General features: G+C 46.4%; 1 protein-coding gene across 2 annotated transcripts in view; it reads left to right on the top strand.

Annotated features, from left to right (window-relative positions):
* The first annotated feature begins 765 nt into the window (after window positions 1–765).
* PAFAH2 (platelet activating factor acetylhydrolase 2) overlaps window positions 766–22,480 on the top strand; it is a 31,360-nt gene continuing 9,645 nt past the window's right edge. For both annotated transcript variants that reach the window (XM_047792689.1, XM_047792688.1), the window contains exons 1-9: window positions 766–844; window positions 7,253–7,392; window positions 8,349–8,502; window positions 9,559–9,655; window positions 12,644–12,712; window positions 13,080–13,221; window positions 14,445–14,558; window positions 19,306–19,397; window positions 21,038–21,208. In XM_047792689.1, the coding sequence (XP_047648645.1) occupies window positions 7,303–7,392; window positions 8,349–8,502; window positions 9,559–9,655; window positions 12,644–12,712; window positions 13,080–13,221; window positions 14,445–14,558; window positions 19,306–19,397; window positions 21,038–21,208 (929 nt within the window). In that variant the 5' untranslated portion in view covers window positions 766–844; window positions 7,253–7,302. The remainder of the gene's footprint in view (window positions 845–7,252; window positions 7,393–8,348; window positions 8,503–9,558; window positions 9,656–12,643; window positions 12,713–13,079; window positions 13,222–14,444; window positions 14,559–19,305; window positions 19,398–21,037; window positions 21,209–22,480) is intronic.

The raw sequence follows: 22,480 nt of genomic DNA, 5'->3' as shown, positions 1-22,480 counted from the left end.
TTAACATTTCTGTAAAATCTCCAGGAAGCCGTGATGACACCGTTCCATTTCCCCAGGCCTGGGCAGGTGTTTCTTTACAAGCAGGCCCCCACAACCCCTTGGTTTTTCCCCATTAGAGAACGCATAACACTGTGTAATTATTCATTTGTCCCAATCCTCTGCTGGACTGTGAATTCTTTTTAGGCTAGCGACAGTAACCTATTCACCAGTGTGTCCCTAAGAACCGGCAAAGCGAGGATGGACGGAGGGGCTGGTGGGACAGCGAGGGATCTCTCAGGTTCCTCTCGGTTCTGGCCATGCATTTCTGAAGGACAATGGAATATCACGTGTCAACAGGTACAGGTTGGTAGGGAATGTGCCCTGAATTTGAATGAGCAGTTTTATACTCTCACAGGAAGCAAAGTGGGGAACACAAAACAAGATCAGACTTATTCCCTGAGAATAAAAAAAAAGCTCCAGCTACCCTCAGACACACCCAGGGATTATTTGAGGAACAATTAGGCGGAGGGTTACTAACCGGAACTATAAACCGTAATCCTCCGCTCAGGCTTCCATAATCGACCACCAGGTGGAGGAATCGTACCGCATCCCAGCCTTGGGGTGGCGCCCGACGATGAGGAGGCCGTGTGGAATTTTGGGGATTGTAGTCCTAGGGTCTTTATGGGCAATCTCGCGCGGTGCACCTCGGGAGTTATAGTTCCGGACAGAGGGGCGGGACACGCTTTTAAGCGCTAAGGTTGAGTTGTGGAAACTACAACTACCGAAGGGCCAGGGGCTCCGGGACAGCTTCTCGATTCCGTTGAGGTGATAGTCTGGGCTGCTTCTGAGGGATCGCCTTGACTGGGTAAGTTTGGTTGGAGAAAACTTTTATTCTGAACTGAAGTGTCTGCGGAGTTTCTCATATTCCACCCCGGTTTGGAGACTCCTCCTCTCAATCTTAGAAACTGCACATTACTTTTCTGTTTCCTGTTGAGACACCTCGAGTATCCACCCGCATCCTTCATTCTCCCACTGTCATCTTGCGCTGTCACTCCCCCAGCTGCCCCGGTATCCCACGGTGAGCGGAGTCCACAGCCCCATCCTGAGCCCATGGCGTCACCCCTCTGAAACCTGGGCTTCCTTGTGCGCTGCCCCGTCTGTGTGCTTCATTCTTGCCCTCACTTTTCTGTTTTTCATGCTAGTGGAAGAAGGGTCACCATTCCTTCTCAATCCACGGAAGAGCCCAGGACTTAAAGTCAGCAGACCGGGGTTTGATTCCAGCTCTGCAGCTCTCTCGCAGTGTGACTGGGCTAATCATACGGCTTATCTGGGACTCACTCTGTCTGCCAAGTGGAGGTGACAGTTGCTCTCTCAGTCTTAGCTTGAGGCTGTCTTATGGAGCCAGTAGACTAATATGTGTAAAAGTGCTGTATAAACTGTAAAGCCTCCACAAGCGAGAGCGATCATTTTTATGATAATTATGAATGCTCTAGAATGCTCTCTTGGCTCCTTTTATAGTTCCGCCCCATTGTTGCTCAAACTTGCCATCGAGTGTTTGGCGGCTCCATTTTCTAAGAACAGGATGATATTACTCACTCCCTCAGAGACCAAACTTCAGACTAATGAGCTTTAAGTCTCCAGAGAGCTTTGTCTGAAAGGAAGTCCCAGAGAAATGCTTATCTTGGACTCTGTCCTGAAATAGCCAGTGATGAAAAGTCCAGGCAGCTGGCAGAAGGGCGGTCCCTGTTCACTGGAAATGGGGCCCCACCAGGAGATGGACAGCTGCAGCGCAAGTCCTGTCCATTCCCTCTGGGCTCTTCTGGGCCTGTTTAGTAGACTCTGGTTTTGGTAGGAGTGTCTCAGGCCTGAAAAGGCTGGGAGGAAAGAAACCATTTTGTCAAAGTGTGTAATCCAGAAAAACCAGAAAAATCTGGGAGTGTGGGAGGGGGTATAAAAAAAAGCTTGGCTGGGCCTGATAAGAGACATAGCATTGTTAATGAATCCCTAACGTTTTATGAGCACGTAAAATGTACCAAGTCCTAGGCAAAATCAATTTTCTCATTAAATTTCACTTATGGCTCAGAGAGGTGTAGGTCATGTAGTTAGTTTATGGTTATAGTGATTTCTGTATTCAGGTGCTTTACATACATTCAGTTAGTCCTTATCAACTACTTCATGAGTGATTGTCATTTCTGTCATGTGGAGAAATTATCAGGGGCTTTGAATTGAAGGAACTTGCTCAAAGTCACACAGCCAATTAAGTGGTAGAGGTGGAGTTCGGATTGCCTTCAAAGCCTTTCTTTTCCCACTGTACCATATGGCCTAATTTTTAGATCGAAAAGACAGAGATTAAAGAATTGAGAGGGTTTAAATCAAAGCCAAATAAAGGAGCAACTGTGAGATCCCTACTATGTGGGAAAAGCATGGAGATTGATGGTTTGGCCTCCAAAGAAATATGAAACACAATCTACCCCTGTAGTGTATGTGAAGAGATAATGCATAAGTGTGTAATAAAATTAAGTAGCGTTTATTGGATAAATTGATTATTGAGACCATTTCTATGCAGGGCACTATGTTAAGCCTAGTAGCTGACAGAAACATGCTTCTAGGCGGCCATGGGGATTAAACCAAGTGATGTCACAGTCATTATTATTTCATTAATGTGACAATGGTAATATGTATGACTGAGTCATTCTGCTGTACAGCAGAATTTAGCACAACCTTGTAAATCAATTACACTTTAAAAAAAGAAGGAGTTCTCAGTGGTTAGCAAACCAGGCTAGTATCTATGAGGACTTGGGCTCGATCCCTGGCCTCGCTCAGTGGGTTGGGGATCTGGCATTGCTGTGGGCTGTGGTGTAGGTTGAAGACGCGGCTCGGATCCTGTGTTGCTGTGGCTGTGGCCTAGGCCAGCGGCTTCAGCTCTGATTGGACCCCTAGCCTGGGAACCTCCATATGCGGTAGGCCCTAAAAAGACAAAAGACAGAAAATGGTGAACTGGAATACCACGTACTCAGTGAATGTTTGTTGCATGCACACATGACTGAATTAAAGAAAAGTCCTGGGTACCGTCTGGACCAGAGGCTCTTGAAGCTAATTGACTTCTGACAACGGAGGGCCCTAAAAGCTTTATTTTTTAAAAGTTCCAGGTGGTTGTGATGATAGATTCAGGAACCTCTGATCTAGATTCTACTTGGACCTCTTTTTGGAGGCAAGTCACTATAAACTGCCAGAAATAGGTATTAATTCAAGAGCTGTCCAGAGGCAGCCTGTCATTGCTTGTCAGTTGAGGGATGCAGACAGTTCTTAGAGGTGAGAGGAAGAAGGTTGGAAGGACTTGGAAAGCTTCACAGAGGACCAGAGATTTCACTGGGCTTTGATGGCTGGGACAGGTTTGGATGAATAGAGAGGCTGCAAGGCAGGCACCACCATGAACTGTTTAGATAAGGTGAGCAAAGGCTGGTAGAGAGACCTGGGCTGATTTCCTTGGAGAATTCCATGGCATTTATTGGAAATGACTCTGGATGCTCGGTGTGGATGTTTCTTGGGCAAAATGTGCAGGTTAGATTTGATTTTCCCATCTCCCCATTCTACTTGGGCATCAGTCAGCATGAGCCCAGGGAATGCAGATTCATTTTCATGTTAGCCTCACACGGGCCAATTAGCTTCTTTAGTTTTTATTGATTTCCAAACTTAATTTAGTTGATCATCTTCCCAGAAACTTTCCAGGAGTAACAGAGCATTCTGCTCCCCTTCTGTTTGGCTGTTTTCAGCTTTCTGTACCCTGATTCCTATCCCTCGCTGTCTTCTCTATTCAGGTTAAGACCAAAATCTCTTCCTATAAGAAGCTACTATCATTCTGTTCACTCAGCCCTGAAACCTAACTCATCTTTGGCTCTTCCCTCTCCCTTGACTCACTAAATTCAAATTGCCAAATCCAAAATGCCAAATCCTATTTTTTCTACTTTTCACTCAATCAAAAAATATGGCTTTGTGGGTTCCCTGCTGGTTCAGTGAGTTAAGGATCCAGCATCATTGCTGCTGTGGTGTGGGTTTGGTCACTGGCCTGGGAACTTCCTCATGCTGTGGGTGCAGCCAAAAAACAAAAACAAAACAGAAACCCAAATATTTCTTGGTTACTTCCTAAGAGCCAGGTACTACACTAGGTGCTTTAAGTGTATTATTTCTTTTCTTTTCTTTTTCTTTCTTTCAGGGCCGTACCCTCAGCATATGGACGTTCCCAGGCTAGGGGTCGAATCGAAGCTGTAGTTGCTGGCCTGCACCATAGCCACAGCAACTCGGAATCCGAGCCACATCTGCAACCTACACCACAGCTCAGGGCAACGCCAGATCCTTAACCCACTGGGCAAGGCCAGGGATTGAACCTGCATCCTCATGGATACTAGTTGGGTTCATTACCACTGAGCCATGACGGAAGCTCCATGCATTATTTCATTTTATCTCCATGGCAGTTCTGTGAGGATAGATAGCGTTCCCATTGTACAGATGGAGAATCAGGCTTAGAGCAATATGATAACTTGCCCAAGGTAAGAAAGCTAGGCAGCGGAGGAGCTGGGCCTCAGACTTGAGACTTTCAGACTTAATATCCATCGTGTCCACAACCTTATTTCAGAGTAGATTTCAACTCCTTAGCCTAGCACTTGAGGGACTGCTACCCTCCAGATTTGGTCATGTCTTCCTTTTCTCACCTTGCATCCATCACAAACTACTCCAGGTTTCTCAGATATGCTTTCTTACTTCTTTGTCTTGGCTCACACACTTTCTTCTACTTGAAAGACAATTTTCCCATCTTCCCCTGCCCTCCACTTCCAAGCTAAAGGAGCTCTCTTTCTTCTCGGAACTCCCACAGTATTTTGTCTGTCTTTTTTGGCACTTAGAACTGCAGCTGCTTCATTGTCATGTGGGTGATGTGTCCTGTGCACCCCCCACCTCCACCCTGGGTCCTCCGTGCACTTACCTTCAAGGGGAAACGGTCAGAGTCTGAGACTAAGCAGCACACATTCAGCTTCACTTTGGCTAAGTAGTCCACTGACTGCATCAGGAGGGGGCGGTTGGTGAGTGGATGATTGTGGGGAGAAATGATCTCTAAGGTCTCTTCTTGCACTGGCATACTTTGACTTGAACTTTCAGATCCATCCCAGAGCATCTTAAAGAAATCAGAGTAATGTAATGCCTGAAAATGTGGGCCTAGAACTCAGTGTATCAGTTTAGATGCTATTGGTTCAAGCAAGAGAAATCAGTCGATTTAAAAAAAAAAGGGGATTTATTGACTCCTGTAACTAGAAAGTCTAGGAGTGGGTCAGGTTTCTGATATAATTCAGAGGTTTTTAAATTTTTTTTGGTTGGGGTGGGGGAAACGCTGCTCCTGCAGCATGCATAAGTTCCCAGGCCAGAGATTGAACCCCAGCCACAGAAGTGACAATGCTGAATCCTTAACCATTAGGCCACCAGGGAACCTATAATCCAGAGATTCTTTTTTTTGTGTGTTTTTTTTTTTTTTTTGTCTTTTGTCTTTTTAGGGCCACACCCATGGCATAGGGAGGTTCCTAGACCAGGGGTCGAATTGGAGCTGAAGCTGCTGGCCTCTGCCACAGCCACAGCAACTCAGGATCCAAGCCACGTCTGCAACGTGTACCACAGATCATGGCAATACCAGCTCCCCAACCCACTGAGCAAGGCCAGGGATCGAACATGCGTCCTCATGGATACTAGTCAGGTTCATTAACCACTGAGCCATAACAGGAACTCCTATAATCCAGAGATTCTTAATGTCTTCACAAATAAGACTCCATTTCTCTGTGATTCTCTCAACTCTGCCATCCTCTGCAGGTAGCTTTATCCACAAGGTAGCAAAGTGGCTGCAGCAGTTCCAACCTTGCATCCCCACATCACTCCAATTCAAAGCAAGAAAGAACTTTTCTACCCTCAACCATCAAACCGAAGTCCTGGGCTTTCTTCTAGTTGGACCAACTTATGTCATGAGCCCACTCTTCATCACATACTGATGGGGGTATTCAGAGCTGATTGGCTTGGGTCATTAATAAGGCGCAACTCTGGAGGTTGGGCAGGGATCAGCCCCACAAAACAATCACAAGGCATCTGTGTCTGAGGGCGGGGTAGAATGGATATCAAGAAGTTTGGCCACATTCCCCGTTGTCACACTGCCCATGATCAAATCCTGGCCCTGCTAGCTGTATGTTTTTGGGTAAATCACCTAATTTTATTATCAGTTTCCTCATCTGTAAGATGAGATAACAATACATATCCCAGAGGGTTGTTGTTAGGATTTAGTTAGATGATATGTGTATGTAAAGCACTTGGCGTAGTTCCTGGCCCAGAGTAGGCGTGCTGCTGCTGCTGCTGCTGCTGGTGATGATGATGTGATTGAGGAGGGTGGAGAACAACGGTATTAGCCCCAATTTAAGAAGCAGCCAAGTTACAGAAATGTTTTCTAGTCAAATTGTGCACACCTGCCACTTCGAAGGCTCCTCTTTGATCTCTGCCATTATTCTCTTCCCTATCTCTGCCCCTTTCCGCTCTTATATTAGATCCCTTCTAGAAATGCTTTCCTTCTTTCCCCATGCCTCTAAATCTTCCTCATATTTCAAGGCCCGGCATAAGTGGCTTTAGAGTTAATAGTTTAGGTCACTGATTTCATGTGTATATAACTGAGTCTCCCCATGAGCAGGATCCGTGAGGGTTAAGAGCCCAGATCTGGATTAGAGAGACCCGAGTTTGCCACTGAGAAGCCGTGCAACTTGGGAAAGTTATTCGTGCATTAGTGTCCTCATCTGTAGAACGGTCTAAGCAGTACTTTCCTCAGACAGTTGTTGAGAGAGTGAAATGCCGCAATGTATGTAAAGAGCTTAGCTCAGTGCTGACACAGGGTAAGTAATAGGAGTTAGCAGTTATTGTTATTCTTAGTCTCATGAGGACAAGGTCTGGGTTGTATTCTCTGCAGCAGTTACCGCTGTGCCAGGTACAGTGTACGTGCTGAGTAAACACTCGTTGGTGGGTTAGGAGGAGTACAGAGGCTCTCTTTTCATGACCATCTCTTCACTCTCCACCTCCACCAACAGAAAAAGCAGCCCCTAAACATTAGTAACGTCACTGTAGCAGAGTGAATGACGTGGACGATTGAATCAAGTCACCGGTGGGGAGGAGGGGTGGACGGGGTTGGCAGATGACTTGAATAAGCAACAGGAAGCCGAGAGGAAACCAGCAAGAGGCCGTTCTGTGTTCCACCCTCCAGCCATCCAAGTTCAGCCACGGCCCAAGTCGTTTGATTCAGCTGGTGATGAAATGGGGGTCAACCTGTCCGTGGGCTTTCCTCCTGTCACGGGACCCCACCTCGTAGGCTGCGGGGATGTGATGGAGGGTCAGAGTCTCCAGGTAAGCGACTCCAGCGTGTCTCCTCTGCTTCTCTCTGCACATGGCTTCTCAACAGCAAGTCTGATTGTGCCATTCCAGGCAGGGGGAAACTGAGAGCTGGTCTGGATTTGGTTTTAGAGCCCCCAGTTCTCTTTTCCCTGACCTTTTTCTTCCTCTTTCCAGTTAGAAACATCTCAACAGATAAGAGAAGATGGGTTCTTTTTCCAGCTAAGAGGAAACAAGGCTCTAATTTCAGAGATGGCTCTCAGGTGTCTTGAGGGCAGATGCCTGATCCTGGAAAAGTTTTGGATCTCATCCTAATCTGAGTGTCTGGGAGGAGGAGCAGTGGACCATGCACCATTGACTTTTGATTCCCCGACCTGGGTAGAAAGTCTCCTTTTTCTCCTCCTCTGCCTTCATCTATTTCCCCCTCCTGCTTTGGTTTGGGACTGTCCTCTCAGTTCCTAGGTTATTCTCTGCTGGCCCTTGAACTGTCCCCTCTCCCTTGTAAGAGGCACGTATTTCCCAGTAATCCCTCGCCTGCTCCCATGTAAAATGAGTGTGCTTCTGCTTCCCAAGGACCAGCCTAGAGGATTGGCCTGGGTGACCCACCGGTGTCACCCCATTCATCACAGGGGCTAATCCCTCTGCCCTGGGGCTTCTCCAGGCCTGGGCTCAGGGCCAGATTTAAATCTTTCAGTGTCCCAGGCAGTGGAAATATTTCAGTGCCCCTCAGATGTAATTCAAAATATAGTTGGCTGTTAGGAATAAGATAAGCCTTACGTGTATGCTAAACATAAAATTGTTTCTTTCTGGATTTTCTGAATGCAAAGTTCAGGTATATGAATTGAAGCTAAAAGTTTCCCTGTTTTGATGCTTCACTGGTGCCCCAAACACCTGCTGAGTGTATCTCTTGGGAAATCTAGCTGGGCTTGGGCCTCTTGCTCTGAGCAGCTGCTCTCTTTTCTTTCTCACAGGGGAGCTTCTTTCGACTCTTCTACCCATGCCAAGAAGCAGAGGAGGCCACGGAGCAGCCCCTGTGGATTCCCCGCTATGAGTACTGCACTGGCCTGGCGGACTACCTGAAGTTTAATAAGCGCTGGGGGGGGTCGCTGTTCAACCTGGCTGTGGGTAAGGGCTGGCCTCACCCCGAGATGCTCTCCCAGCTGCTTGGTTATGTTCCTAGGAGATCACCAGACAGACCCATTACCTTATAGTTGGTGTTGTCTAGCCCATTTGTAGTGGGGCACACCTTAGCCAGTCTGGTATGGAGAGTTGGAGAGAACTACATACATAAGAGCTTTGGTTATAAAGTTAGACTGTCCTGGATTCGAATCTAGACTTTATCACTTACTAGCTGTTGGGACTCAAGCAAGTTACTTAACCTGTCTGAATATCTCCCTTTGCAGGGTTGTAAGATGTATGTACATAGAACGTGCACTTTAGTAGGATATAGGATGTGTTCCATAAATAGTGGCTATTGCTCATTTATTTGGCATGTATTAATTCCACGCTGTGCCAGCTACAGTGCAGATCAAAGAAACATTCTCAATTTCCAAGGAGCATACCATCTCCTGCAGTTGCCTCTAGCTCTCCCCTTTTCCAGTTAGGATCCCATCGAGTCATCCACTGCCCCCAGAGGCCCCATCGTTAGGAGCTCTGCCCACTGCCTTGGCGTCTCAGGATTTATCCTGTAATGTTCAGTACTTCCCCTCTGGATTTATTATCCTTTTTTTTTTTTTTTTTTTCTCTTTAGGGCCTCACTTGCTGCATATGGAAGTTCCCAGGCTAGGGGTTGAATCGGAGCTACAGCCGCTGGCCATAGCCATAGCCAGAGCAAGGTGGGAATCAAGCTGCATCTGCCACCTACACCACAGCTCACAGCAATGCCAGATCCCTGACCCACTGAGCGAGGCCAGGGATTGAACCTGCATCCTCGTGGATCCTAGTCAGATTTGTTTCCTCTGCGCCACAACGGGAACTCCTATCATCCTATTTTCTGTTGTGTTTTTGCTCCCTGGGGGAGAAAAGGGGAAAGAATAGATGATTGGTTACCCTGGGCTGCTCAAGTGTAAGGTGGTTGTCCCAAGAGGAGGGCCACATGTCCCCACCATGCCTGTGCCCAGGCTAACCTTGGGATTACACCTCTGGGGCAGCTGGAGATTCTATAGCCCATGTCTCTGCTAGGATCTTGTCGCCTGCCTGTTAGCTGGAATGGCCCCTTTAAGACAAAGGACTCTGGATACCCCTTGGTCATCTTCTCCCATGGCCTTGGAGCCTTCAGGTAAGAGCTCCTCTTCCCCCAGACCTTGTCATATTCCTTGCTTGGTGGCAGCTGCTGAGTCTTAGCTGATTCTCAGAGGGCAAAGAAACACAGATTTCCATCTGCCAGCTGTTTCCTGTACCATCTGCTTCATCCCAAAGCACTGAGTTCACCTTCTCTAGAAGGCCTTTCCCAAGCCCCTTTCACTTGGTGGAGCCTCTCAGCAGGAGTCACTTCCTTTGCATCACATGTTCCGGCATTTATGTAAACTCACGCTTTTGGCTTTCTTCCTCTGTAACAGCCCAGAAGTATGAGAAGGAGCTTGGGCTTCATGGCCAGAGAAACGTTCAACATGTGTCGAGGGCACCTCAGCCTGAGGCCCTGGCATAGCGGTGAGGAAGACAGTTTTGCTCCCTGCTCCTGTGGAGCTTGCAGCCTCACCTGTAAATCTCAGCCACACCACTGGGCTCTGTGAGCTTGGGACTGTGGTAGTACTCTCTGAGCCTAGATTTCCTCACTGTCAAATGGGATGCTGCTCCCCCAGGGTGGGTTGTGAGGACTCAGTCAGGCACTTGGTGGGTGCACACGCCTGCCGGTTCTCCTCTCCATCTCTCCCCATGGAGGATCATGGGGGGTGGACTGTAGGATCTCTTTTCATCAGACTTTGGGAAACACTGGCCTAAGTTTTACAAGACAGTATCCATTCAGAATTCTCCCTGGGAATTCTGATTTCTACACCTTGGTGTGTTATGTAGCTTCTTAATAACCACAGTATATGTGTTTCTGTGTAAGCCTATGAATATTCTCTATGTACACTCTTTCATCAACATAGAAGTCTAATGTCCCAGAGAGTTACACGAAGACATCTGTTTTTGCCTTTTCATTCCCGACCCCCAGCCCAAACCATTCTCTACCCGTAGCCAGGGAGGTCTGTTTAAAAAGGAATATGATCTTGTCATTCCAGCACCTGGAACAGTGCTTGGCATATTGTAGGTGCTCGGTAAATACTTGCTGAATGAATGAATGTCACTTCCCTCCCTAAATCTTTTCAGTAGCCCTTTGAACTTAATTCAGCTTTTGTCATGGGCTTACCTGAATGCAGCGGATCCAAGGGAGAGTTTCCAGCCTCGTTGCTTGCTGCTTGCCCCACTCCAGCTCTCCAGACAGACAGCTCTAAAGGCACTGTGTTAGTGTCTGCCTCAGGGTTTTCATCTGTTCTGTGCTTTGTGGCTGTTCCCTTTGCCTAGAATATTTTGCTGGTTTACTCCTCTCTTCCTCCTCCCCCTTTTCGTCTTTTGCATGGCTCATTCCACATTACTTTCAAGATCCAGGTGTCACTTTCTAAGGGACACCCATTCTGACCCTTGTATTATGTTAGGTTAAGTTTTCCAGTGATGTGCTTGCTTGCTTGCTTTCTTCTTTCTCCTTTTTCTTCTTTTTAGGGCCTCACTTGCTGCATATAGAAGTTCCCAGGCTAGGAGTTGAGTCGGAGCTACAGCTGCTGGCCTATGCCACAGCCACAGCAATGCCGAATCCGAGCTGCATCTGAGACCTACACCACAGCTCATGGCAACACTGGATCCTCAACCTATTGAGCAAGGCCAGGGATTGAACCTGCGTTCTTATGGATCCTAGTCAGGTTTGTTAACCACTGAGCCACAAAGGGAACTTCCTCCAGTGATGTGCTGTCATCCGACAATCTGTACTTCTCTGTACATAACGTAATTCTGATAAATGAATTGTTTCTGTGATTATTTTTAATGTCTGTCTTTTTTATGACGGTGAGCTCCATGAAGGCAGAGACCAGGTCTGTCTTCTGTCTTTCCCAGTGCCTAGGACAGTACCTGGAAAACAGCTTCCAAATACATTTAAATAAAAAGTATATGTTTTTCTAGGTTCCATTCTTTCAGCAAATATCTGTTAAGTACCTGCTCTGTGCCAGCCCCTTGAAATGAAAAGAAGGTGGGACATATAGAGATAAACAAATCGAGGAATTTTTATCTACTAGTGAAGACCGAATGTAGATTCACATAACTATAGCCCATGGCGGAAAATGGAGAGCAGATGTGGAGATGAGGTTAGAAAGGCAGCAAGATGGTTTTCAATGTTACTTTCTTATTCAGTAAATTTAATACCTGTTATGTGCCAGGGCCTCTACTGGAGTTGGGTATTCAGTAGTGAGTAAGACAGAGCCTCTGTTTTCAGGTTGTAGTCTTGTGGGGAAAAGAAGCTAAGAAACATTCTTTCCTAAGCTTACAGGTATTTTATAGAGAGAGCAGGTGAGCTCCTGACTTTAGAGTGGCCTGTATGGTCTAAGACTCTGTTTTGAGGCTTCAGTAGACCTAGACATATCAGTTATAAATACTCTTCATTAATCAGAGCAAAATGCCAAGAAAAAGGGCAGAGAGGTAAAAGGGGCATGGTTTCCTTCTGTTGCATCTAGGGTTAATTCAGGACCTGAAGTCCTTGCCATGGGTCACAGATCTATGGTTTCCCATCCCAGGGAAGAGCCTGTGTTCAAGTACCACCCAGCGATTTGCAGTGTGCCTTTGTCTCCTTTGGTTCCCACATAGTCCTGAAAAGTAGGTGGGGGGATGCTTATTTTACAGAGGAGCAAATTTGCCCAAGGTTGCAGTTTGAACTAGGAAGAGATCAGAAATCTCTGGTTCAGGAGCTCCTGTCATGGCTTAGTGGTTAACGAACCTGACTAGTATCCATGAGGATGGGGGGTCAATCCCTGTCCTTGCTCAGTGGGTTAAGGATCTGGCATTGCTGTGATCTGTGCTGTGGGTTGCAGACTCAGCTTGGGTTGATTCGCACCCTTGGGGCCTTGGTGAGGGAAGGGGTGTGCTGGCTGGAAAAAACAAAAACTCCTTGAGAAGAGCTGCCACATGTGAAACTTCCTCCATTCAGTCTTTTGAGATGGCCACCAGCAGAGCATGGTTGGACTGAGGCTCAGAGTAGGCTATTCTTTTAATCCCTTCTCTTGGTTCCTTCCTGGATCTCTAGGACACTGTATTCAGCCTTCTGCATGGAGCTGGCCTCTCGTGGCTTTGTGGTAGCTGTCCCAGAGCACAGGTGAGAGAGGACAGTCATAATGAACTGTCAGGGTTGGGTGGGGATATAGGCTAGTTCCCTATAAGTAATGTTATTTCTCATCCTCACAGCACCACGCAAGGTAGAGATTATATCCCTTTTAAAGGTGAGGAAACCAGGGCTCCAAGATGTTAAGTAACTTGCTGAAAGTGACACAGCTGAGTTGGGGTTCAAACCCAAGTCAATCTCCCAAATCCACATTCTTTTCTACTCTCCTATATATGCACCTGAGATCTTTTCCCATGTTAGCCAAAGGATGACTTAGTCTTGGCTGAAAAGCAGGATTTGGTAAGGGAAGAAATAAGTCCAAGTGTCTTCTGGTTTCTCTTTGGTGGCACATGTATGGTAGGGATGGGTCAGCTGCGGCCACCTGTTTCTGCAAGCAGGCCTCAGAGGACAACCGGTCTGACAATGAGTCATCGGAGGAGGAATGGATCCCCCACCGTCAAATTGAGGAAGGGGAGAAGGAATTCTGTGTTCGGAATTACCAGGTAGGCTTGTGCCAGAGAGAGGGAAGAGTTACTAAGCCTGTCCTCTCTGTACTACACTCCCTAAGATCACTTTGAACTAAACTCTCTTGAAATGTCAGTCACAGTGGGTCTGAGCTTGCCACATCAGAAAAAAGGGGTATTAATCAAGACTGATAATTGTAAATGACAGAAACTGCAGCTTCAGGAAAAAGGAGAATTGGTTGGCTTATATAGGAAGGACAGGGCTACCGGAACCAGATTCAAATGCCATCGGGACTTGTTTTTCACTCCTTTCTCTGTCCCTATGCTGGTTGATCTCATCTGCTGGCTGGCTCACCTTATGAGGTTACATATGTTTACCCTCACTGTCTGAGAAAATAGGGCTCTTTTGGGGTTGTCCACCACCTCTGCCCTAAGCTGCAAGATGCAAAATCCTGGATGGAGGGTCCTAAGATGGGGGAAGAACCAAAATACAAAGTTCCCATCAGAAATGCATTGCTAGGAGTTCCCGTCATGGCTCAGTGGTTATCGAACCCTATTAGCAACCACGAGGATGCAGGTTTGATCCCTGGCCTTGCTCAGTGGGTTAAGGATCTGGCATTGCTGTGAGCTGTGGTGTAGGTCGCAGACGCGGCTCAGATCCCACTTTGCTGTGGCTCTGGCATAGGCCAGCGGCGACAGCTCCAATTCGACCCCTAGCCTGGGAACCTCCGTGTGCTGCCAGCGCGGCCCTAAAAGACAAAACAAAAGCAAAACACAATCCAAACAAAACAAAGGAAATGCATTGCTAGATTCTTTTGGCAGGGGGTGGGGGCAAGCCTCAAAAGTCAGGGTTCACAGGTGAGGTGGGGGAGGGTGAGTGCTAGGCAGACAAAAACAATAGATGTATGTTATAAATGGGCAAGTACAATCCAGTACTGGTTTGATAATGGGAACACTTTTACACCCTTTTGTTTTCAAAACGCTTCACTATACCACACTGCATAGCCATGTTATATGCCCATATGCCATGGGTGGATAGGTAGGACCTGAGCAGCAGGCCTGACTGCACTGTGCTGTTAGCTGGTGCTTACCTGAGGCTCTGTGAGGGAGTTGAGCCTTTCCCAGGACATGGGGCCCGAGGTACTTGCTGAGATGTGGGCGGCCACACCATCCCCGCCTTCTTCCTTGGCTCAGTGGGGGTGAGATTCCCAGTGGATGGTTGTGCGGTATTCCAGCTCCCACTGGGACTTTCTCTGTTGCAGGTGCATCAGAGGGTAAGCGAGTGCATGAGGGTGTTAAGGATCCTGCAGGAGGTCACTGCTGGGCAGACCGTCCTCAACATCTTGCCTGGCGGGTTGGATCTGATGACCTTGAAGGTATGGTAGCAGTCAGCATGACCTGGAGCACATTTTATTCATTAAGACTTTCTTGGTTACACATAACAGAAACCCAAATCACTAACTTAAACCAAAAGAGAATTTATTGGCTCAAATAAGTAGGAAGACCAAAGGCAGATTGGCTTTAGCCAGTATAGCTAGATCTAGGGTCTCAAACATTGTCACCAAAGCTCTGGCACTCTCTCCCTTCTCCGGCTCAGTTCCACTCTGTGTGTGTGCATGGGCTTCATTCTCACCAGATTCTCTCCATTAGGCAAGAAAGGTGGTTGCTGGCATTCCAAGCCTGCGTTTCAACTCAGCTCAAGATTTAAAAGGAAAAGAGACTCTGTTAGCTTCCACTAATGGGAGAAGGCCATGGCCCTGCTTGGGTCCAATGCCTGTTCCAGGCCAATCACTGTGCTAGAGAGGTAGGGTGTTCCAGTTGGCCTTTGTGGGCTATGCACCCGTTTCTGGGTCAAGGGAACCTGAGCACCAGAACTGGCAGCCCCGCAGGGCCACGTGGATGAGGGAGAGAGGGTTTATCTGCAAAGGAAGGGCTGTTGAGCTGCAAACGACCTGTGTCTGCTGCAGGCTAGTTCCTTCCTTTAAGGGAATCCCCAAAACCCCCAGGAGGAGAGAAACTGTCCCAGCTATGGAATTGGGCGCCTGTAGTCCTTTTGCCTGTAATTTCAAAAGTAGTCGGCTTTGGAATTCCCGTCATGGCTCAGTGGTTAACGAACCCAATAGGATCCATGAGGATGTGGATTCGATCCCTGACTTTGCTCAGTGGGTTAAGGATCTGGCATTGCCATGAGCTGTGGTGTTGGTCGCAGACACGGCTTGGATCTGGCATGGCTGTGGCTGGCAGCTATAGCTTCAATTCAACCCCTAGCTGGGGAACCTCCATATGCCATGGGTGTGGCCCTAAAAAGACAAAAGAAGAAAAAAAAAAGTAGTTGGCTTTATTTAGAAATCACACAAAAGCATGAAGGAAAAAACAATGAAATTTCTTGGACATTTTGGTGTTTGTCCTTCGGGTTCTTTTTTTTTTAATGGCCGCACCCATGTCACAGGGAAGTTCTCAGGCCAGGGATTGAATCTGAGCTGTGGCTGTGACCTACACTACAACTGCAGCAATGCTGGATTCTTTAACCCACTGTGCTGTGCTGAGGCCCCAACCCGAGATTCAGCGGCAACCCAAACCACTAAGTCAGATTCTTAACCCACTGTGCCACAGTGGGAACTCCTTTCCATTTCTTTTAAAATGTGTTTTTTAAAAAATATATATATTTTAATACAAGCTGTTTAGTGGCCTTTTTCTTCATTTAGCAAAACAGTATAAATGTCTTCTTATGCCAGTTAATATTTAACTATAGCATAATTTTTAATAGCCATGTAATATTCCATTGTATGACTGTGAATGATACATATATATAGAATAACAGTTACTCCTTTGTGAGTACTTCCTGTAAGAAGAGCTCTTTATACAAACATACGCAGTAAGCATTGTTATCTCTCTCTCTTTTTTTTTGGCTGTGCCCTTGGCATGTGAAAGTTCCTGGGCCAGGGATTGAACCTGCGCCACAGCAGTGACCCATGCTGCTGCAGTGACAATGCTAGATCCTTAACCTGCTGTGCCACAGTGCAACTTCACATTCTTATCTCTTTTTTTTCTTCATTTTTTAAAGTTTTATTGACTTATAGTTGGTTTACAATGTTGTGACAATTTCTGCCGTATGACGAAGTGATTCAGTTTTACATGTATACACATCCATTCTTTTTCAGATTCTTTTCCCACATAGACCATCACAGAATATTGGGTGGAGTTCACTGTGCTCTACAGCAGGTCCCTGTTGGCCAATCATTCTGTATACTACCATGTGAATATTGTTATCTCTTTACTTAGAAAGAAACCAAAGATTTAAGAGATTAAGTTTCTTCCCACAGTTACACAGTTAAGTAAGTGGTAGAGTCACTTTTTTTTTTTTTTTTTGTCTTTTTAGGGCCGCACCCATGGTGTATGGAAGTTCCCAGGCTAGGGACCGAACTCATGTCCTCATGGATACCAGTTGGGTTTGTTACCGTTGAGCCATGACAGGAACTCCGAGTCAAACTTGAAACTGGGGCTTTTTGACTCGGAAGCCTGTGTCGTGTGCCCCAAAGCCTCTTTAGGACGTATCTTTTAAAGGCTCTGGGAAAGTCCTCTAGGAAGAAGCATCAGCCTGGATGGCCAATGGGTAAGGCAGAGCCTGAAATGTAGAGAGTTTCACCAGCAGTATGGTGTGTGTAGTCAGTCCTCACCAGACAAGCAGGGTCGAGGCACTAAAGTTTAGGCCTGAGACAGGCACTGGGCAGGCAGGCTAAGTGTACTTAGATTTGTTAAGAGGCAGCCTTTTGGAGAAATAGAGAATAAAAAAAAAGCTAAGTAAATTTTCATCTATTAGATTGAGCAAGATCTAAAAATTGATTACTCACTGTGTTGGCAAAGCTGTGGGGAAGTAGATTGGGCTCCCTTACTGGTGTGAGTGCAGAATTGCCCCACGCGGGGCAGTTTGGCAACAGCTATCAACAGCACAAATGCACATAGTGTTTGACCAGCAATTTCCAGTTCTGGAAACTGATTTGTCACATACCTGCACTCATGTAATATGATGTATGTATAAAGTTAATTCATCCTCGTTTGTAATAACAAGAGATTGATAGTATCCCAGATGTTCACCTCTAAGTGACCACAGCTGGTTTAATGGGCTGTGGAACAACGGATGTATTCGTTTGGGTAATATTAATTGCTATAACACATAAGCCCCCAATCTCAGTGGCTCAACAAAGGGAAATTCACTTCTTTCCCACGTGAAGCCCCAAATGGGTGCTGCTATGTCAGGACTGACTTAGGGATCCAGGCTTCCTTTATCTAAGTGCTCTACCCTCTTCCATTTGTGAAACCCTACTTCCCCATGTCCATTAAGCCAGGAATGGGAAAGGACATGGAGATTTATATGGAAGGAACAGTTTTTATAGATCAGGTCTGGAAATGGAAATAATCACTTTCACCCACATTCTATCGCAAGACCACCATCTCTCACATCCAGTCACAAGGCCACATCTAAGTGCTGGGAAATAGAGTCTCACTGTGTGTCCAGGAAGAAGAGGGACCGATTTGGTGATCCTAGCTGTCTGTACTATGGTGAAATCAAACGTATCTGTAAAAAAAGGACAAGGAAGCTCTTTATGTACTAATATTATTATGCAAAAAAGTAAGATAACAGTATCACTTGTGTAAAGGGGGGGAAGTATATATTCATGTTTACCCGTGTAGGTGTAGGTAAGCTGTGCAGACACAGAAAACGCACCAGTTTGTGGGTAGGGGGTGGGCAACTGTGTGGAAAGGGAGTAGGGTTGGGGGGAGACTTCCCTATATACTCCTGATTTAATTGAATTGAATTGAATGTTATTTTATTTTTTGTCTTTTTAGGACCACACCCATGACATATGGAAGTTCCCAGGGTAGGGGTCAAATTGGAGCTGCAGCTGCTGGCCTATGCCACAGCCACAGCAAGGTGGGATCCGAGCCACATCTGAGACCTATGCTGCAGCTCGTGGTGATGCTTGATACTTAACCCACTGAGTAAGACCAGGGATCAAACCCGCATCCTCATGGATACTAGTTGGGTTCATTATTGCTGAGTCACAGCAGGAACTCCCAATTTTTAAAAATTTATTTTTTCTCTTTTTATGGCTGCACCTATAGTTCCTGGGCCAGGGATTGAATCAGAACTATAGCTGTGACAATGCTGGATCCTTTAACCCACTATGCCAGGCCAGGGATTGAACCCATGCCTTCGCAGGGAACTGAGCCACTGCAGTTGGGTTCTTAACCCACTGTACCATGGTGGAAACTCCTATATACTCCTGATTTTGGAGATATGTGAGTGTATTAATTTATTAAAAAAGCCGAAGAGGCCTCAACCAATCTGAAGGTACTGAGCAAAGGGGGAGAATTTAGATACAGAACCTCAGAAAAAAAGTTGGGAGGACCACTCGTTCAGGGCAGAGTCTGGGCAGCAAAGCCTATAGAGATTTCCCGAGCCCCTTGGCTGGCAGCTGCAGCAGCTTTTTATGTAACCATGTCCTAAAGGCTTCTGGGATCAACCAGAAATAGATTCTTGCTGAGCATTTTAGAGGGAGGAGGCTCACTCTGCTGGGTTAAAGTTAGGAGAGATATCAACAGAGGTAGAACCTGAGTTGGTTTGGGTACAAACAGTCCTTGCTTCAAAGCAAAATGGACAGGCAGCAGGAGCTCCCTGGCTCTGTCCTTGACTTGGTGCACGTGTCATCCCTCCTGCTGGACTGGTTGTAAGGCAGGATCTAGAGGATTGAGAAAGTTCCTATTCTTAATGGGCTCTGCTACTAATAGTCGCATAATTTCTGTCTATTTACTTATTCATGGATATTTGAATACCTACATAACACTGTATTATATCTACCAGGTATTATGTAGGGGACAAGAGTATAAAAATAAAGATGAGATTCTGATTTTCAGAATTCCTGCCTACAGAAGGCTGTTCAGTCCAGGGGTGGCCTCACCAGCTGCTCTCCAGTGGGCAGAGGCGCTTAGTGACGTGGTTTTGGAGGCCTCACCCACTGGATTGTGCCTCTGCACCATTGTCTCCTTGTTTCTTCCTCTTGCCCACGAAGAGCTCCTAAAAAAGCACCCCTGACTTGGGCTTTCTGACTTGGCTTCCCTTAGGGCAGCATCGACATAAGCCGCGTGGCTATAATGGGACATTCATTTGGAGGGGCCACAGCTGTCCTGGCTCTAGCCAAGGAGACCCAGTTTCGGTGAGTTTCCCAGTGATGCTGCTGTTAGCATGTATGTTAATACCATTCATCCATTCAGCAAGTACTATGTACAAAGCACTGTTGTGGGGGCTGAAGATTCAGTGGGGAAGAAGAAACCAAGGTCTCTGGCTTCACAAAATTGTTATTGTGGGAGGAGACAGACTAATAAAGAAACTAACAAATAATGAAATCCCCAGCACCCAGGTGCAATGAAGAATACAAAATAATGTGATAAGCTAGAGTATCTGGAAGCTTCTTTGAGAAAGTAACATAAGCTAAGACTCAAAGGCAAAGAAGCCAATCACACAAAATTCTAGGAGAAGATCATTCTAGGCCCTGAGGTGGAGGGAAGCTTGCTGTGTCAGTGTGAGAAGAGCAAGCAGTGGCCAGATCACGGGGCCTTTTGGCCAGAGTAAGGAAGTTAGATTTTTGTTCTAAATATGAAGGAAAACCATTGAAAGATTTTAAGTATATTATATACATATAATATATATATATTTTTTCTTTCTTTTTTAAGGCTGTACCTGTGGCATATGGAAGTTCCCAGCTAGGGGTCGAATCAGAGCTACAGCTGCATGCCTACACCACAGCCACAGCAATGCCAGATCCAAGCCACATCTGCCACCTACACCACAGCTCATGGCAACGCCAGATCCTTAACCCACTGAGCGAGGCCAGGGATGGAACCTGCATTCTCATGGATACTAGTCAGATTCTTGCCGCTGCACCAGAACAGGAACTCCCTTTTTTATATTTAAAAACCAGTATGTGAAGAGTGGGTTGTAGCAGGATGCAAATGGAAACAAGGAAGCCAGTTAGAAGGAGGCTCTTTCAGAGTCAGGGGGAGAGATGATGGATTTGCACTAGGATGGAGCTAGTGGGATGGAGAGAAGTGAAGGGAGTCAGGATAGTTTCTAGAATTTTCAGGACTTAGTGATGCATGAGATAAAGGAAAGAGAGAAATCAAGGTTTTTCACGTGTGTAGCCATCTTTTGAGTGGAAGACGATTGTCCTCTGTTGAGATGGAGGAGACTGCAGGAGCACTGGGGCCAGGGGGAGGGTAGGACGCTAATCTTAGGGGCTTAGTTTTACCCTTGGTATCAGAGCTTATGGCTTGACAAACTGGCCATGACTTTGAGTCATGGCACCAAGGAGGTTTTTGCTGACCTCCCTGCCATGTGCTGTCTTGACTGACATAGCACCATGTGCAGTCAGGGCACTAAGCTATGTTTTGATACCTTGTGTGTTCTGTCTCCACTGCTATACTTGAAGCTCCATGAGAGTAAGAACTGTGTCAGTTATCTCTGGATAAATGACATAGTAGGTACTTGTCACAGCACAAGGCTAACTAAGCACATGAATGAATCAAGTGCGATTCTGTGTGACTCAAGTCAGGTGCCTGAGAGTAGATCTAAGGGAAAGAAGAGGTCTGATCCTTACTTTCAGAGAGTTTAAAGCCTAAAAGACTTTTGGTGACAAGTACAAGTGATCTCTAGCCAAGGTCCTAACCGAAGGCTATGGGCCCTGGGTCCCATCCTGGCTTTCTGAGCCTTTACCCCACTGAAGGAAGAATTCCAACTTGTCCCCCACTCTTGCTTGGTTTTCTGCATGGAAGTTCCAAATGTCTGGTCCTGTTCCAGGTGTGCTGTGGCTCTGGATGCTTGGATGTTTCCGCTGGAACGTGACTTTTACCCCACAGCCCGGGGCCCTGTCTTCTTCATCAATGCAGAGAAATTCCAGACAATGGAGAGTGTCAACTTGATGAAGAAGATTTGTGCCCAGCATGACCATTCCAAGATCATAACTGTCCTGTGAGTAACCCCCAAGCTCATGATCTCCCGTGTCCTCTCCATTTTCTATTCAGCCATGGCATCCTTAATTTCTTCTAAATTATCCAAGGGCTCTACCCATTGAAAGAATACCAAAATACTTACAGAGTTTCAAAGTCTTAATTCCTTTAGAATTTCATATCCGTCCTTTTTTGCCACCTAGCTCCCCCTGCAGTGATTTCTTCACTGGCTTATATGACTTTATTTATTTATTTATTTATTTTATCTTTTTGTCTTTATAGGGCTGCACTCTCGGCATATGGAGGTTCCCAGGCTAGGGGTCTAATCAGAGCTGTTGCTCCTGGCCTGCACCAGAGCCATAGCAACACCAGATCCGAGCTGCGTCTGCGGCCTATACCACAGCTCACGGCAATGCCGGATCCCTAACCCACTGAACAAGGCCAAGGATCGAACCCGCAACCTCATGGTTTCTAGTTGGATTCATTTCTGCTGCGCCAGGACAGGAACTCCTATGTTACTTTATGACAGGATTTACCTGTTGCTTTTTGTAAAAAGGGGTATTGGAGAGGAAGAAGTGTGGGTCTGGGTGGACTCTGGAAATCTCTAATCTCGTTTGGCAGTTTTATTGAGTCTTTTGAAGAGTGTGGATATAATACCTTTGACTTTCACAAGACAGCCCTTCATGAGTAGCTCAATTAAGATATTTTTCTGTAAACCATCTATATTCTGCCAACGAGAAACCACATTCTCTTCATTTCTGTCATCAGCACTATCAGATGGTTTGTTTTCAGGAGGCATTTTTCACAGGGAGAAAATTTTGAGTAACTTTAGGAAAGGTACTGTACGTGGGAAGTGGCTTAGAGCTACAGCTACAGGGCCAGAGTCTCACTTTCAAGTCTCTGACTCAATCCTGCCCTGTCCTTGAGCCCAGTAGCACACATACTTCAAGGATCTCAGGTTCTATCTCAGCAAAACAGCAGATAACTATACATCATTGGCCTCTGGACTCGTGCAGGTGGTTGAAAGGCCAGATCTAAAGCCTGGAGTGCTGGGTCAGTAGGCTGTGGCTTTTCCCCTCGCCCATCTTGGCCCACACTCTCTTCCTGGGGTGGGAGGGGGCAGTCCCTCCCCTTTCATTTTGATTTCATGGCAGCAGAGGACTGCTCTCTCCAGGCCATTCAGATCCAGGATAATTGTAACCTCTGGAGGGAAGGGAGATGAGAGCATCTGGAAAGGGGTACGCAAAAACTGGATTTAACTCTTGATAATGTGTTGTGTCTTAAACTGAATGCT

Source organism: Phacochoerus africanus, chromosome 8 (assembly GCF_016906955.1).
Source record: "Phacochoerus africanus isolate WHEZ1 chromosome 8, ROS_Pafr_v1, whole genome shotgun sequence".
Lineage (NCBI taxonomy): Eukaryota > Metazoa > Chordata > Mammalia > Artiodactyla > Suidae > Phacochoerus > Phacochoerus africanus.
The sequence above is the reverse complement of the archived record's forward strand: the minus strand, read 5'-3'. Positions and strand labels throughout refer to the sequence as shown.